Here is an 18627-nt window from a genome sequence, read left to right on the forward strand (position 1 = left end):
TAAAAAAATTTCATGATGCTCTTAAACTCCTCATAATCATGTCATGTTCAAGCACAAGTTTGTAAAATTATGTGCAGGGAAAATAAGAAGCGTTCGTGATGAGAAGCATTTCTCATAGCACATTTTTGATATAGAAACTTCATTTGCCCCCTATATAGTAGATCTTCACAGCGTGAGTTCACCTTTTTTTTTTAACTCAAGGGTTTAAGTAAACTCACGACAAGAATGTAAACTCAAATTCTAAACGCATAAGAGTTTATTTTTATTAATAAATAGCCATTCAAAATTTGTTATTAAATAATTAAAATATAAAATATGGCCATAATTTAATTTAAATTTGTTTAAAATATAAATAATTGATTTTAAATACATTTACATTGATAAATTATCATACAAAACATAGAAATTTTAAAATAGTTAGTAAAAATTATTTTTGATATTTTTTTGTTTTCTTTTTTTATTAATATTTGTTTTTGCTTTTTAAGTTTTTTTTTCCTCTTTGAACTGGATTCTTCAACTTTTATGAATTGAATTTTTCATAAAATATACTTAACTTGCTCAATTAAAAAAAAAAATCAACAAGCTAAATGAGTTTAACAAGCTTGCATCTAATATGAGTTTATGAATTAATTGACACACCACAAAAAAAACAGTAGATTAGCGATGGAATTTAGTGAAGGAATAAATTTTTATCACTAATCCGTCATTAAACCATTACTAATTTCATCGCTAATTTAGCAATAGAGTGACGGAATGTTCTGTCGCTAAAATTTTATCATTATTCCGTCACTAATCTATTGAAAAAAAATTTATCGATGAAACATTCCGTTCTTAATGGTCAGGATATCTTATTTTAATTTAGTGATGGATTTTGCGATGGAAAATTCCATCACAAAGCTTTCTGTCATAATTCCATCACTAATTCCATTACAAATTGTTTTTAATTTAACTTTATTATTTATAATATATATTTATATATAATTTATTAATAATTTATTATTATGCTACAAATAAATAATTTAAATATTATAATTTAAAATAATTTATTATTTTAAATAATTTGTATATTATTAATAATAATTTAAATTGTATACTTAATTATTCTTATTTAAAAATAAAAAGTAAAATAAAATAATTAAAAAATAAAAATTTAAAATATTATATATTGTATAGATACAAATTATAATATAATATATAATGATAATAAAATATTTTTCAATTTAATATTAAATTTATAATCAAAAATAATTTTTTAAATAAAATATAATAGAACTAATTATTATATATAAATTAATTTTACCATATTAATAAATAAACATAATGTTAAAAAAATAAGTAAATTTAAATACTATATTTAATAATAATGTAAATAATATATTTATTAATATATGTGTGTGTGGTTAAGTATTATATATTTAATTTATCAATTAAGATTGAAGATTTCTTTCAACTCAATTGACAATAAGATGGACGCAAAGGCACTAGGAAATATAAGGTTGCAAGTTCGAACATAGCTAAGGTACAATTGAAGGTAATATAATATTTGACATGGCAGTAACAAATAATGTAGTGGTGACATGGTGGTGAGGTGGCATGGGTCCACCAAGTGACGTGGCAATGATATTTTGATCCACCTAATAAATTAATAATAGAGTAAACCCGTTGGAAAATTAGTGATGAATTATCAATAGAATGCATTTCGTCGCAAAGTCAGAATAGTTTATTTTTATTTAGTGATGGAAAATTTCCGTCGCTACTTTGTCACTAACGAATTAGCGTAATTCCGTCGCTAACAAATTAGTGGTAATGTTTTTACTAATGAAAATATTGTGTTGCTAATTCCATCAACAATCCGTTTAGCGACAGAATTTTCACTAATTAATGACAGACAATTACATCACTAATTAACTGTTTTTTTGTAGTGACATGATTTTATAAGCTAAAAATATAAAAATGATAAACTTGGAGGTAAACTTGTGAGTTTAACTGAGTTTGTATCTAGTCTGAATTTGTGAATAAGTTAACACAATTTTATAAGCTACAAATATGAAAATGTTAAAATTAAAGAATTAATTTTAGAGTTTAACAACTATGCTTCACGCTCAGTTTTCTACGAGAAATTTCATGGAAATTAAAGACCTTTTCTCAAAAAGCTTTTCTCAAAATTAAAGACCTTTTCTCATTTTGCACAGAATTTCTTGGAGAAAATTGTAGTTTGCAGTGCAATGATTCTTAGAGACACTTCTGGCCTAGAGAGACTTCTTAAATAATAATGTTACAAAGTAGCACTTCTAAAAATAAAAGAAGTTCATACAAGCGTTTCTTTTTCATTTACAACGAGAGTGCTACGTGAGTAAGTGCTCGCATGTATAGTTACCAACTGTAAAATTTGAAAATCTAGAATAAATGATCAGATCACTTTTACAACATACTGTCTGTCCGAGCAGGCAATCGACGAAAGAAGTTGACTGGTGGAGAAGGCAACCTATGACGAAACCTAGGATGTCTCATCACATAGAACCCAGCCAAAGCAGCCGCCGCTTGAAAAGGTGTAACGTAAAACACCATCGCACAAACCAAACAAAAGGTAATGAAGATGGCGGTCGCACGTGGGTCCCTCCAACTTAACAAAGCCTGAATCCTCTCTCCCTGTGTTGCCAAATCACCCACCACAGTTTGAATCCTCCCAGCCACACTCCTCAGTCGATCATACCTCATTCTAACCATGTCTGGGTTTCTGCACGTCGGAAACGTATCGAATTCCTCGTCCAATTCATCTGGATGTACTGCTTCGGCTTGTGAGATCCTCGTATTCATGTGTGGAGGGTATCTTGGTCGGTATCGAAAGTTCCATAATCCTATCAGAAACATGTATAAGAATATTGTGGGTAAGATGAGTTCTGGAAAACATGCTAGCATGAGGAAAAGAACATGAACGACAATTGTCATGATAGGGTTCTTCCACTTGCAGATATCTCCAAACCACTTCCCAACCGCGAAAAACCCAGAAAAGACTGTCATCAGTCTGAAGAAATTCGCCTTGCTTCGTCTCATGCTCCATAGGTGTGAGTCAACGTCAGACATGTATTCCACCACTTCCTTGCGGAGCGGCGGCTCCGCTCGACCGAGTCGAGCCGCCACTATGTTGACGGCTTGGTGTCGGAGCATGTCAAGTTGTATGACAGAGAAGGGCCACACGTAGTGCATTTTTGGAAGCAACGGTCGTGAGTACAGATAAAGCATGTTTGCAAAGGAAATGCATGTGAATCTTATGGCTAAGTGTAATTCACCCATTTTCTTAACCCCAGTTGGATGAAGAATTAACAATGGGTACGAGTGAGTGTAAATACGACCTGTTTCAAGTGTTGAGATGCGAATCCTGACCTTTCCAATTTTAAGATCTTTTGAACCTTTTTCTCCGATCTGACTGTTGTCGAATACACCTACAGTGAGGACTGTTGCTGGGTCAAAAACCTCCCAAGTGTATTGCTCGTTGTATTTTGGACATAAATTATCAACAATGGTTCTCGTTCTGACCCACTTGTGACCATATTTTGCAACACAGTAAGTATCGGAAGTGCCTCTTCCATCTCTTGTTTTCATAGGATGGAGTCCAACAGCATTCAAAACTCCAAGTTCTAAAATTCCAATTGGCGGCTTCCATAGTTGTTTCACTGTAGGACGGAGATCGCTGCTGTAATGAGTTGATTCATCAAGAACATGATACCCTCCATCTAGACAGACACGAAGGTGGATTCTGCTAGAGAACTTCTCTTTCTTTAACTGATCAACATCAACTGCGATTGGCTTTTCCAGATTGAACCATCTGGAATGTATGATTCTCTCATCAGCTCGTCTCTCTATGGCATTCAGAGGGATTGTCACCCTTCCGATGATCTCATCTTTCCCAGGTCCAAGCCGATCTTCCACTGAAAGTACTAGATGATCTTCAAAAGGTTCAGCAGCAACAAATAAAAGATCTTCATTCCAGAGTGGGTTTAAAGATCTGGCTGGAACTGTTTTTGTTTTCAACACTTGGTTTCCTATTTGACCCTTCACATACACGTCAGGGAAACGATTTTTCTCCGTAGGAACCAAGTCTTGCGCCTCTACAACATTCACACGCACATACCACAACCTCGGGGCATGATAAACCTTGGAACGAATCACTGTGGAGACAGTAGGTGTAGTGTCAATGGGCAAAGCTGCATCTGAATGCCAAGCATCAGAAAATGATTCATCTGCTTGAGTACCAATCCACACTGCAAGCATCAATTCACCCTTTATGTTCTCTCCCTTCTTATTCTCAAGTCGGTACCACTCTGAAGCTAAAGGGCTGTCAGGTAGAACTCTTAAAGGAACTTCATTGATGTCAAACCTCACTATGCCTACAAAATCATCTTTCATAATATCCTTGTCCTTGATCACAACTTCTAGCACAGATGCCTGCATTCGCTCCTTTGAAAAAGCAAACACTTGATTCCACTCTGGAAACTGGTTTTTGTCAAAGTGTTTGGTGATACCTTTGTAGTTTCCAATTCTCACCTCCACAAATGGATCAAGACTCCCAGTAACATCCATAGCAGGAAGATCACGAGCCTTCACTACCCTCACATAGAGAAAATACATCCGTTCGACAAGATCATATGTACTTGCTGTCTTGTCTTTTCTAATGACACGACCCCCCAAAACTCTTCCCCCTCCCAGGAACGGGCTTGTCTCTTTAAGAGCATAATCCACTGGTTGTACTGATGCAGCGGAGTGCATACGAACCAGCTTAGGAGGTGGAGCTGCATGAGATTTCATTGAATCAGCTTCATACTTTGGTACATAATGAGTGTCTGGTAAAGCAGATGAAGATTGATCATGATGAGGGGGGTGGTGGTGATTCAGATTGGGAAGATGATGAAACGCGTGCCCTTCCTCAACCTTGTTTTTAGGCAAAGTGTTTGTTATGGGATTTGCACGTGCATGATTGTCTGCAAGAACTGAGTTTGCATTATTAGACTCAGATGCAGAAACTGGAATAGAGGACTTTATGGTTGCATCACTGGTGATGTAAACTTTCAAGCCAATCTCTCCACGAACGCGAGAGAAAATCCCCCGTTTTTCTAGAGGATAATGCATCACAACAGCATCAGGGTAAGGTACAAAAGAAGTTCCAGTGAGGCTCAACTTCCCTAGAAATGAACTAGAACTGGAACCTCTGATATGGTTGTACAGATAGACATCAAGAGTGAGATAGTGCAGATTTGTAGGATCAGATATGTTGAAGTAGAAGCTCTCGTTCCAAACCGGGTTCAGATCTTTTTCTTTGATTGTGGTACGAAACTTCTGGCCATCAAAATAAAGTTCTGCAAAAGCATTCGATGACCCTTGCCCATCTTTAGGTAAGAGATTGTGAGCACTAACCACATCTACACCTAACTTGAAATTATTCATCATTAAATCTGGAACTCAGATTTATGCTTCCGAAGGAAATATGCAGCGAGAATCTCTGCAAGCATATGAACAAATAGCTCATGAACTGAAACTTGTTAAACATATCCAAACTTGATAAAATGTATATAACCTTGTGTTAGTCACTGGATCCATATCAGATATGAAAATTAATGTACGGAAACTTTGATTGAACCAAAATTTATGCAAGAATCTGAGTTCAAAGAGCGAAGGTCAAAATGCGTTGAGGAACTTAAAGAAGAACAGAGTAGGAGGAAGAAAAAGAAATTCTCTCCATGAATCACATGAGTAGACGTTCCGAAGCAGAACTTAATGTACATTATTTGTTTCTAATCAATAGGTTTGATTCAAAAAATAGGGAAATGTCCAATAATCATTCACTTAAACAACCTTAAGCATGTAAGATTAAAGAGTCAAGCCGTAAAATAAGGCAACCTGTGATAAAGGATACGCGAGTAATTCTGAGTCAGGTTATATGAGATCGATGAACACAGTATCAGTATCAATCACTAACCTTGAGAAGCAGCAGAATCGCGATGATCTAAATGAGAGTCAATAAATTCAAGGAGATATATTCGCTTGTCGTCTTCCGTTTTGGCGGGACTCTAGTAACTTGATGAATCTTGAACGGATCGTACGGGATTGGATCTGCGAGAAAAATAAAGCAAATTGGGTGGGCAAATTTTTGCGTGTTATTGATGGCGTGCATGTGCGAAACTCCCTCGTGAAAAGATGCACACGCATTTAAAGAAATAGCATGTGCAAGTGATGTTTTTGGTGCTTCTAGTTAGTGATCCATTAAATGCGGTAATCACACATGAACGTTGCGCATCTGAATTTTAAAATTCAATTTGGGACATGCTAAAAGAAAGAATCACAATTATATTCCAAAATACTGGATTACTAATAGTTAGGTATTTAATAATTTTTATAAAAAATAATTGCACTTGTTTTTTTAGACAGATGTGAATAAAAATTTCAATTAGTCCTTCCAATTTTATTTATGAGTCACTTCCATATATTTTATTAAAACTAAAAAAAATCTTAAATTAAATTAAACAAATCATTAACTCTATCTAAAAATTTAACAAGTTTTCAATTAAATATACATGCTTTTAAAATAAAATACTTAAACATTTAATAATCTTTCCAATATTTAATAATAATAAAAAGGTAAAGATTGATACAAAAATAATTGAAGTGCCCTATAAATAAAATAAAAACAAATACTCTCTCTTGCCAATGATAGGACTGGAGAAGTATAATCTAAGAGTTATATATAAAACTTAAATGTTTTATTAGTAATTGACTCTTGAATTCTATCTAAATATATAATTTTAGCTTATTTAAAAAAAATTGTTGCTAACGTAGCTGTTATTTATTCAATCTTTCAATAATGCCAAACTATCATTTTACCTGAAAAATGAATTACTACTTGAAAACAATGAAAAATTACAATCAGGTCTCATAAAAGAAACTTAAATATAGTCAAGTCCCATGAAATAGAAAAATTATTTTGAAATGCCTTAGTCCTTAGTGGTGAATAATTGTGCAACTAATGACATTTGCTTTGGCTGAATCAAAGGGAAGAAATGATAGAAAGACAGAGGCATTTGTGCACAAGATAGAGGCAAAATCAACTGAGGGAGGTCTCATGATCATCTTCAAAATGAGCTAGGGTAGGATCATCTTATAGCTTGAACATGAAACTATTCTCCTTATGAGTATATCAATCATGGGTAGTCTCTCTCTCTCTCTCGCAGGGTATATCTATCGTGGGTGGTCATCGGCTTTGCACTTGTAATGGTGTATTCAGGAATCTAGTGCTACTTGGTTGAGCTAATAAATCTATCATGAAATAACAAGATGTGTTGTTAGTAGCTGAAGCATAACTTATCAATATGATTTGGATAATTGTCAATATGTTATGTGTAGTGTAGGTTGACAATATCTTATGTCTTTTTAATAGATAAAGCATAAATTGTCAACATATTATGGGTAATTGTCAATATATTGTGTATAATATAGGTTGATAATATCTTGTGTGTGTTGTTAACAGTTGAGGTGTGAGTTGTCAATATGCTATAGGTAGTTGTCAATATATTGTGTGTAGTACAAGTTGACAATATCTTATGTGTGTTGTTAATATCTTGACTTAAGTTATTAATATGCTATGGATAATTGTTAATATGCTATGTATGGTATAAGTTGACATAAAAGATGGCTAGTAATTTTAGAAAATATCTATTATTTTTTTCATTTAAGAGGGAAAATTACAATGCCCAAGGAAGTATGCAATATGTGGAAGTATAAAGGAAGGAACAATATATAAAAAGTTAAGAAGAATGTTATCATCAATTATAGTGTGTGAAATTATGGGAGTGAGATGAAATTCACACTCAATATTGACAAAAAGCACGCTTATAGATCTTATTGATGATGATGGAGTAGAACATTTAATTAAGTACCAACATGTGTAAATTGTCTTAATTGTTTTTAATGTAGATAATGTTAAAATGTAGTACTATTAATGTGTTAGGATTGTAATTTTTTGTATGATAGATTTATTGGAAAGTTTAGGGGGAGATTCTTTATCTCTACCTAGTTTGTATCCTGAGATTGAAGACTCACCATTGGCATGTGCTGCACAAATGGTATCTAAACCAATACCTGAAATGAATTCAATAAAATTGAAGGAATTGTTTATAGGTAAAGGCCAAATCTTTACCAATGCAAGTGGCCTTTAGACAAACTTTATACAAGTATAGCATTGGCTACAAGTTTTCATATAAGTATAAGAAGAACAATACGAAAAAAGTTATTACTAAGTGCAAGGTTGAGGGCTATCGATTGAACATTATAGCATATTCAATAAGGAAACATAATGAGTTTCTGAGGATAATAAGATTCAATAGCAAACACATCATAATGCATAGGACAAGTGATGAAACCCTAGTTGCTTAAGGTCATCAAATAAAACTAAAATGTAGTAATGAGCATTCTACGTCATCTCCCTAGAGAGTAATGCATACAAATTCTTGGTTCAAATTCCAACATATTAAAAGAGTGTTCAAGAAATCAAACTAAATCTAAAGTGTAAGAATTAGATGTTTATAGTTTTTGTTTTGAATGAAATGATATGAATAAATATAATGGAGAGCCTAAGCAAGAATCCTTAGCAATTGTCATTGAATTCCATATTTAAATCAACATAAACAATCTCAATTAACATAAGATAAGACACTTAAAAGCCAATAAGTGTAGTACTTCATTAAAATTAATGAACACTTAGGGATTAGGTCAAGTGAATTGAAATTTAACGCTATGTCCATCCTTTCCACATGAGTTTCAGACCAAAACAAATGGAAGAAAAACAATTTAAGCTAAATTCATATAACTCAAGCTTAACATGAACTTTGAACAAGAATCTATAAGAACTCATGAACAAACCTTAGAACATTCAAATTAATCCATGAATTCCAAAATTGAACACAACATTAGAATTTTAATTCAACATCCATAATCTCATCTAAACATGAATTAGAATAACAAATCAGGAACCTAATCAGATTACAAGATTTTAAAATTCTCAAAGAATCAAGAAAAGATCATGAAACTGAGAAAGCAAATGAAGAATACAAATCTAGAAAACTCAAAATACTAAGTCATCTTCCTTGGAACTCAAGGTTGTTTACCCTCTCATGCTCTTCTTCTTCACTTGAATAAGACTTTGAGCTTCAGAAACCTTCATAAATCTAGAAATATGAAGCTAGAATAGACAAAATTTATGGTTGGAAATGGAATTGATGAAAGAAATATGTGCTGGAGCAAGAGAAGAGTTGGATGAAATTAAAGAATTAAAGAGATGAAGAAATAAATTTGGACAATGAAGAATTGTTTGAAATTATGCCCTAGAGCCAATCATTGTACTATGCACATTATTATTTAATGAATTTTTCTTTTGTTATTATATCAATTGCATGTTCAATATGATAACTTTATCTTTAGACAAACTATAGTGATTGCCCTAAATGTTCTTAGTTAGTCATCTATGAGGGATCATAGATGAAAAAAGACTAGGATGAATTTGATTGATTATAGAGATACAAATCAAAGTCATAGGCACTTGGAAAAGTACAAGGCACTGGACCGACCCACTATGAAAAATTTACATGGTGCAAGATATAAGCTTATCTCATATGTAACCATATCACTAAGCCATTTGACTTGAGATCATTATAGATTCCTACATGATAACCACTAAACTTTGACCTAGTCAAAAGTCACCTTTGACCAGGTGATCATAAAGACTATGATTGAATTTAGTGATATTCATGTAGAGGAATATGAGTAGTCAAGATAGAATTTGTCCCTCACATTAAGTAAGAGATATTACTGGGCCCCTTAATGAGTGAGACTGAGAAAATATATGGCTATACTATAATGGAAAGCTTTGTTCCATTGCTACAATCAGTCCACTCATAGATCAAGAAAGTAATGGTCAAGTAAAGGAGAATGACAATTGCATGTCTCACACTTGATCAAGATATCACATGATAAAAGGGATATGTTACGGTTACATGATAAGTTACATCGGATCATTGATTTCCATGTGAATTGGGTAGTTGCAATGTCTTATTAGAGGCTACTTGTGACTTGTGGGCTAAAAGTGTAATTAATTATCCTACTACCAATTTCATATGGGCTTACAGGGTCACACACAAGAACAACCTAACTCAAGCTATAATGTTCAAGTTCATTGAATCTGGAATATGTCTAGATTCAATGAATATAATATAGGAGGAATGAATTATATATATATATATATATATTTGAATATTTATTTGATAAATATTTATATATATATGAAATATAAAATTTGAAATATATATGTATATATATATATATTCTCATACATATATATATATATATATAAATATGTATATGTGATATATATTATACTATATTATGTTAGTTTTAAATTTAATTTTATATGACAGATTAAATTTAATAACTAACATGATATGAGAGAATATCATATCAGTTTTATAATTTGAATTTATAAGATAAATTTGAATTAAATATGATATCATGGATTAAATTTATAGGACAAATTTAATTAAATTTTCGTGGACTTTTAAGTGAAAGACAAAAATCCTGATCTATATACTATCTATAGATAAAGACGTCCTTTATGAAGGAGGAGAGAGTTAGAAAAGTTCTGATAACAGAAACACTTTGAGAGTCACGAAACACCCTATAGAAAGAAAAACTAATGTTCAAAGAAGAACAGACGCTGGGAGTGCTAGCATGCTGTTCAAGTTAGAGAGCTGTTCATGTGGATATCGATAGAGGGATTAGATCTATGTTGTCAGCTCTTGAGATCCAAACTCTTGAAGAGAATGTGTGCCGAGTTCAAAGAATTAAAAGATAACTCTTTTATCTACCTTGACTTAAATGAGTTTATTCAGTCCATATCAGGATAGGGACTTTAAAATTTTAATATTTCACTACGCCTCCCTATCTTACAAGAATATGAAGGAATGGCGTGAATCTTACGGTAGGTCAAGTGAATTGAAATTTAACACTATGTCCGGTCTTGTTCCATATGAGTTCCAGACCAAAACAAGTGGAAGAACAACAACTTAAGCTAAATTCATATAACTCATATGGATCTAACTCAAGCTTAACATGAACTTTGAACAAGAATTAGAAAGAACTCAAAAACAAACCCTAGAACATTCAAGTTAATCCATGAATTCCAAAACTGAACACAACATTAGAATTTCAATTTGACATCCATAATCTCATCTAAACATGAAGTAGAATAACAAATCAAGCACCTAATCAGATTACAAGATTTCAAAATTCTCAAAGAAAAGCAAATGAAGAATATAAATATGGAAAACTCAAAAATGCTAAGTCATCTTCCTTGGAGCTCAAGGTTGTTTAGCCTCTCATGCTATTTTTCTTCACTTAAATCAGACTTTGAGCTTGAGAAACCTTCATGAATCTAGAAATATGAAGCTAGAATAGACAAAATCTATGGCTGGAAATGGAAAATTGATGAAAGAAATATGTGCTGGAGTAAGAGAAGAGTTGGATGAAATTTGAGAATTGAAGAGATGAAGAAACAAATCTGGATAGTGAAGAAGATGAAGGAATGGCATGAATCTGGATCTAGAATGAAGAGCTGAACAACGTGTTCTTGAGGGAATGAAGAAAAAGATGAGATAATTGAGAGAAAAATGGAAGATGAAGAGAGAGAATGGAATGTCAAATTCAGGCTTATAGAGGTGTAGGAAATGTGAGTAATGGAAGATGAAGAAAGAGAATAGAATGTGAAATTTAAGCTTATGTATGTATGGGAAATGTGAGGTGAGGGTGATAAAACCAAAGCTAAAGGGTGATAATTCTAAAGTTCCAAATTTGAAATGCTAATTTCCAACTAGAAAATGAATTATAAAATGGCTAGAACATGAATTAAATGTGGTGCCTGAACTTTCTGAATATAGGAGCATGGAAAATATGACTAGGCATGGGAAATGTGATTCATTTAGACTCCTCTCTAGCTACCACCTCATCTGCCAAAATATGATACTCAATTCACGCACAACATGCTCTTAGTTCACTTGATGATGTCATCTAATGCATTCTGAAATTAATTAATTCCTTATCAAGCTCCTTATATTTTTATTTAATTAATTCCTCTAAATACATTCTAAATATTGACTCCACAACCCTTCCTTTCTTCATCTTGTATTTATTTATCATCTCTTTAATTCTTCAAAGTGAGTTGACTTTAATCCTTGATTCCAAATTTGCCCATACAAAAATTTAAAAATAAAAACACATGACTAAATAAATTCTAAAAAGAGAAATAAAAAGAAAGAAAAGAGAATTAAAGCCCAAAATCTCAATTAAGATTTAAAAGTGTCAACAATTATCAAATAGCATCATTAGGGTTCATATAGTCAATATGGAAAAGATAACTCAAAACTAGGAATAAAACCCTAATATGCACAATTTAATGCCAAAACCAAGTATTTTAGTATGTAAAATATGTGATAGATCAACAAGGTTATTTTTCACATTCGACAAGGTCATATTTAACATCACTAATCATTGCTAATGCTTTGAGGTCTATTATAGATAAGAGTACTAATGAAATTAAAAGAAACTTGTATAAAGAGTATGGTGTGTGATTGACCTACCATCAAGCATATAGGGAAAGAGAAAAAGCCATAGAGAACCTTAGATTATTCTATCCACAATTGGCACAATGAGTTTAATCTTAAGGGATATAGATTGATGGACACAATACAAGTTTCCTTTTAAATGATGGGATAACATTTCAACTAATCTTACTAAATCATTCAATGTTTGGATTGTGAAGGAGAGAAAACACAATGTTGATGTTTTAATACATGCGCATGAAAAGAAACTGTGAGGCAAGGTGCTTGGATCCAAAATAGCTATGATGAATTGGAAAAATGGGGTAGGACCTAATATAAAGGCAAAATTGATGGAGCAAGTTATGAGGGCTGAAAATTTGTATGCACAATTTTATGGAGAAAATTAAATCTCGATACAAACTATTTACCTAATAGAATAGTACATTTGAATATAGATCTTGCAAAATGTGAATGGACTTGTTTTGACATGGAAAATGAGTGGAATATCTAGCATGTGCAACAAAAAAGCTAGTTCATGAAAATGTGTATACATTTGTGAATGAATGCTATAAGCTTACATCACAATAGAAAATATATGCCTTCAATGTGAGGCCTGTGTCCAACATGATATTCCATGCCCAAGTGCATTTGACATAGCCTAATCACCTCAACCTCAAATTTAATTCCAAGCTAAACTACTAATAAAGTATAGTAGCCAACTTGGTTTGATCTCTTAGGGAGGTCTTAAAGTCCCAAGGTACAAAAAAAAAGACTTACATTAAAAGCAACGAGTAGATATGCAATATTGAATTGACTACAACTAAAAGGCTAGAATTTAAAATGGTAGAATATAAACTGTTTTTGGATTTTCTTTATTGAAGGAAATAAACAGACTTAAAAAGGAAAGAATAAGAAATAAAATGTGAAAATTTAAGTGATAATGACAACCTTTTAAAGGTGTGGTTGCTCTATCCTTGGCAATAAAAGAATGACTAGCTTCACTCTTCAATTAGGTTTGAAATTTATTTAGGAATCCCCAAACTCACACTTAAAATTCACTAGAATTCTAGAAAATAAAGAATGGCTAAGTTCCACCTAATAAGTCTAACTAATTCCTTTTAGTTACACCCTTGCCTAACCATGACTAAAATCTAGTCCAATTGGGAAAATACCTTACTCTTTAATTCATAAAATGCATAATCATGACTTACTTGTGTGAATTAAGAGGGCAAAATTTAATACTCAAGGAAGTCAACAAAATAATAAAAATAAAATCAATGAACAACACAATAACTCAAGGAATGATTAAACTCTATTAATTGAAAAGGTTACACAAATTCAAAATTCCAAATTTAGCAACATTATAAGATTTAAATAGAGCAAAGCTATTAAATAAACTCAATTAAAGAGAAGAGTGAAAATAGTTCAAATAATCCAATAGCCTCAACAACTTCACCACATCCAAAAGGACTTAAGAGTTTAGCTCTCCATAAGTGTTAGCTCAAAAATCCCATAGGCCAAAAAGGTGTTTCAGCCATGAGAAATTAGGATAAAGTGTGGTGAATGAGAATGAAATCCTAGAACCTGAAAAATGAGGAACAATGGCGTGAAAGTGAGCTGGAGGAGTTGAAATAGTGAAATCAAAGAGCCAAATGAAGTAATATCTGATGGTATATGAAGATAGAAGAAGATGGAGTGAAGTGTGGTGTGAATGAGTGTGTAAACAATGAAATCCCAGATTTGGAAAATGAAAAGAAAACAAAATGAAGAAAAGATGAAGGAAAAAAAGCTTTGTCTAGATCTTGACAATGATAGAAAAGAGAAGAATGTGAGTGGAATAATGGAGGTGGTGTCCCTCAAATGAGGCTCTCCCTTGGCCTTTTATTTATAGATTTTCTTGGAGAGAAATTGAGGGTCAAGATAGATGAGTGGGGAATAAGGTAGACGCTTGTACCATTGGATTAAGGGCTACAAATCTGACCTAAAAAGAAAAGGCTTGAATTAAATATTGTGAAACTAAAATGTCTAAAAGTCTATGTCTTCTTTGCCGCTTGTGTTCCTCTTGAATTTCAGCTTGTTCATCCACCATCAAATGGACCATGATCTTGGTAAAGGTTTGAGATCTCATCCTCTTATAGTCAACAAGTCAATTTCGAATCACCCTTCACCCGCCAATTGTTGCATTAGCATAAGTGTAGAACAAAATTAATGCACTAATTTAAATTCATCCATCTAAGGTGAAAAATTATGAAAAAATGAAAAAAAAATGATTAGAGTGGAAATATGGAAGAGGATTAGTGGAAAAGAGTTCTGATTAGTTTACTTTAATTTTTGGATTAATAAAACCTAACTTAATACACTTTGAAAGTAATTGGAAAGTACAATTAAGGCACTAAACAATGAATGAAATGGTGAATTATTCACAAACTAAAAAGGACGAACTCAAATTAAATTAATGAATGGGATTAAAGAAGAACTAAATTAGAATAAATTATTGGATTATTATTTTTTAAAAATTCATAATTTTTGAAATTTATAGAATTGGCCCAAAACTTCTAAAAATTTCAATTCTACCCCAAAAAAGAAAAGTTGCAGAAATTGCCCAGTTGCTCCAAAGACCACAATTATGCTCTAAACAACCCTAAAATGATGCTAAAAGTTAAGGATTAGAGGAATAAAATGATGGAACAAATTTGACTTATTAGCATTAACGGCCACAAATATGTTAATTCAAACATTATTGAAGACATTGAAGACTAAAAGGCCTAGGACAAGAAGAGGTGAATTTTAATTTTAAAAGAAGAAAGTTTATCACTATGGAAGATGTCATAATGCTAGTTATCCTTCTAGGATTTACAAGAATCTTAATCCATGCTGATTAATGCTGGAGACATGCATTTTTTTTATTTATGCAATTGATTTTTTTTTTTTGTAAATGCATATGGCATTTTTTTTGTAAAAGCATCTAAAGGTGTACTATATCTATGCAACCTATGTAGTTATTTTTGGAATGAGTTGTCAATATTATGTAAATGCATGGATGATGCTTCTATAATTGTACTCTATCTTGAAGTTGTAAATACTGATGTAAGCCCTGTTGATAATGAATGAATAGAAAGTTGTCATTTTCCCCTGCCCACTAATCCCCCCTTGCCCAATTGCTAATGATTGGCATACAACATTTGTGCATTTTGTAACATCTAAAGTTTTCAACTGGGAACTTTGGGTATTTGAGAAGGGTAAATTGGTCAAAATATGTAATTTTTAAACTAAGGGTAAACTGTAACATCCGAAGTTGTCATTCCCCCTTGCCTACTTGTTTAGGACACCAATAAAGTTATTTGACATTTGAATAGCTCTAGAAATGAGTTAAGATGGTGTACAGGTCAATCGATCCTAAAAGGGTGGCCAAAAGGCATGTGGCAGTTTTTGTACCATGTGCCACAATGCATGCCTAATTTTAGTCATAAATCAGACACAAAACATGTAATACCCTCACTAACATTACCATACGCTTTACTACAATATTCCTAATCAATTCAAAATCATTTACTTTGAAAACTTTAAAAACCTTGAGATCCCAAGAAAAAATTTTTAGAAATCATTTTACAATGTACTCAAGTTATAAAACCCTACACACAATAATAGCAATAGACCAAGAAAACATGTGCTATATAAACAAATTAAGTCAAATTTAGGACCATGTGTTGCGGCTCATGCCACATGGGTTATGGCATGTGGCAAAAAGACCACAGCTGTTCGCTTTGTGCCATGCGCTGCAGCACACACACCTGAAATTGCTATCATTTTGTAAATTTCTAGTACAAATTTTAGATGTATGCTATTTCTACATCTGATGTCCGATTGGGGTAGTTCAAGGGCCCACACGAAACTTGTTTTGAAATCTATCTAATGACACTAGTTTCATCTCAATATAATATTTCTATCAAAAATTGGACACCTAAATGCATATTGAATGTTTTATGCCAAAATTTTGCCACTCAAAAGTCTTAATTTGAAACCAAATTTCAGTAGCCACTTTTTGAATCTTGACCATGTCCAAATGGATAATACACACCTGATTGACCATAAATATGCACAATATAACACATATACATATATTTTGCCTGTAAACCGCCCATTTCACACTTTTGTGCCAAAATCACATTTTCATTCTTTAATCTCATACAAGGTCAAATCATCACACATACTCTTCAAACATCCCATATTCATATACATACATATTTATCCACTACCCCACTCTATCATTTCACTATTCACATATATACAAGGGTTAGGGAGTTCCTAAAACTAACAAAACACCATATTCAATGCATTATGCACATTTTTAACTCCTAAGGCAACTTATACACATTCTTATCTAATAAAAACCAAATTTATTACACCAAATCCTTACAATGGCTTGAATGAGAGATCTCAACTCAATCAATGTCTTTTCCTTTCGAACCACTAGTGCCAGAATCTAAAAATATGAATAACCATGGTTGAGATAAAAATCTCAGTAACCAATATAGTTCATTTAGTGTCTATAACCACAAATAAGCATGCCAAAGAAACAAACCTAAGGTAATATCAAACATATAGTAGAGTATGAGGAAATTTCATCTTCTCAAAATATTTCCATATAAACACATACTAGCATGATCATCTAGCCACTAAACCTCTAATGCTCCCCAACACGAAACCATAGGCTTTCCTGGATCATCCACTTGTTGACTTGAGCACACTTTTGATAGTAGAAACACCTGGCCAAAGGTAATCTATCCCATTTACGAACTATGGTTTCCCTCTTCACACACTTGTGATAAACACATCGTGACTCCTAACAACACCCTAACGGGCACTAAGGAGTTGCCAAACTGTCTAAATATCCATGGTAATAGTCCCACAGTATGCTGTATCAGATTACCCATGGTAACAACCCGTTTAATGATGCACCGAATGTCCCATGGTGCCAAGCCAACCATATAGATTTTTCACTCACTTCTCCACACACACAACCATCCCTACATATCCTGGATGAACTCTCACCCCCATGGTCATGCTCTTTCACAATTTCACAACTTTCCTTCACATTTCCATAATATACACTTTTATACATAACATATATATCAATTAAAATTAATATCATTTCAAGCTTTATTTCTCAAACTAATGTTCATGCTAAAACTATTTACATTATCAAATCATGCATAAGACTCATAAAACAACAAATATCTCATTTTGTATTTACTTCTACATAGTTAGTTAATAAACATAATAAATTATTTACCTCAACCCTTATGTCTAATAGAAAGGGTTACCCATGTAATTTCCTTACTCAAATCCCTCTCCTCTTATCCATGCGTTACATACTAGAATCTACACAAAATTGGCATTCAAAGTCAATTTCTGTATTGATAAAAAATGCCAATTATCATAATTAAGCAACTAATTGTTATCATTTCCATAATTTATACTCAATTACTCATATTACTACTGATTACCCCTCACTACAAGTTTTAAACTTTTTTAGCCAAGTTCTCTCACTACTCTTTCTAGATTGGGGCAAATTATGCTTATAGCTTTAAAGACTTATTATTCTGACTCAAACTAGTCACAAAGTACTAGTTTAGTTTCGGAGAACCTTTCTATTACTATAAGATAATAATTCAACTCCTTAAAACTTCCAAATTCAATTTCTCACAAGTTAAAACTAAGAGAAAATAGGGTAGAATCAGAGGTTAAGACAATACAAGACTTACTTGATAAGTAACAGGTAGGAAACGCTGCTTTTGCTCCCAAAAACTAAAGCCCTTGCACAGTAGGACTTTCCTTCATGCCAAACCCTCTTCCTCTTATTCTTCCCTTCTATTTCATGAGCTAGACACATCCCAACTTATCAAAGTTTTACACCATATGCCGCGACGCATCTACCCTTTGCCGTGGTGCATGGCATAGTGAGGGAAATCCTTACTCTGCTCACACGCTC

At 32.6% G+C, this 18627-nt stretch overlaps 1 protein-coding gene across 1 annotated transcript; it reads right to left on the reverse strand.

Annotated features, from left to right (window-relative positions):
* Positions 1-2259: 2259 nt before the first annotated feature.
* On the reverse strand, positions 2260-6129 carry LOC129311041 (FT-interacting protein 7). Its single transcript, XM_054952987.1, has 2 exons — positions 5975-6129; positions 2260-5497 (listed from the first exon to the last, which is right to left on the reverse strand). Exon 2 carries the CDS (start codon positions 5443-5445, stop codon positions 2422-2424), a length of 3024 nt encoding a protein of 1007 aa, XP_054808962.1. The 5' UTR covers positions 5446-5497; positions 5975-6129; the 3' UTR covers positions 2260-2421.
* Positions 6130-18627: the final 12498 nt, after the last annotated feature.

This window comes from Prosopis cineraria, unplaced genomic scaffold, assembly GCF_029017545.1.
Source record: "Prosopis cineraria cultivar Desert tree isolate PC_DT_omini unplaced genomic scaffold, ASM2901754v1 PC5, whole genome shotgun sequence".
Lineage (NCBI taxonomy): Eukaryota > Viridiplantae > Streptophyta > Magnoliopsida > Fabales > Fabaceae > Prosopis > Prosopis cineraria.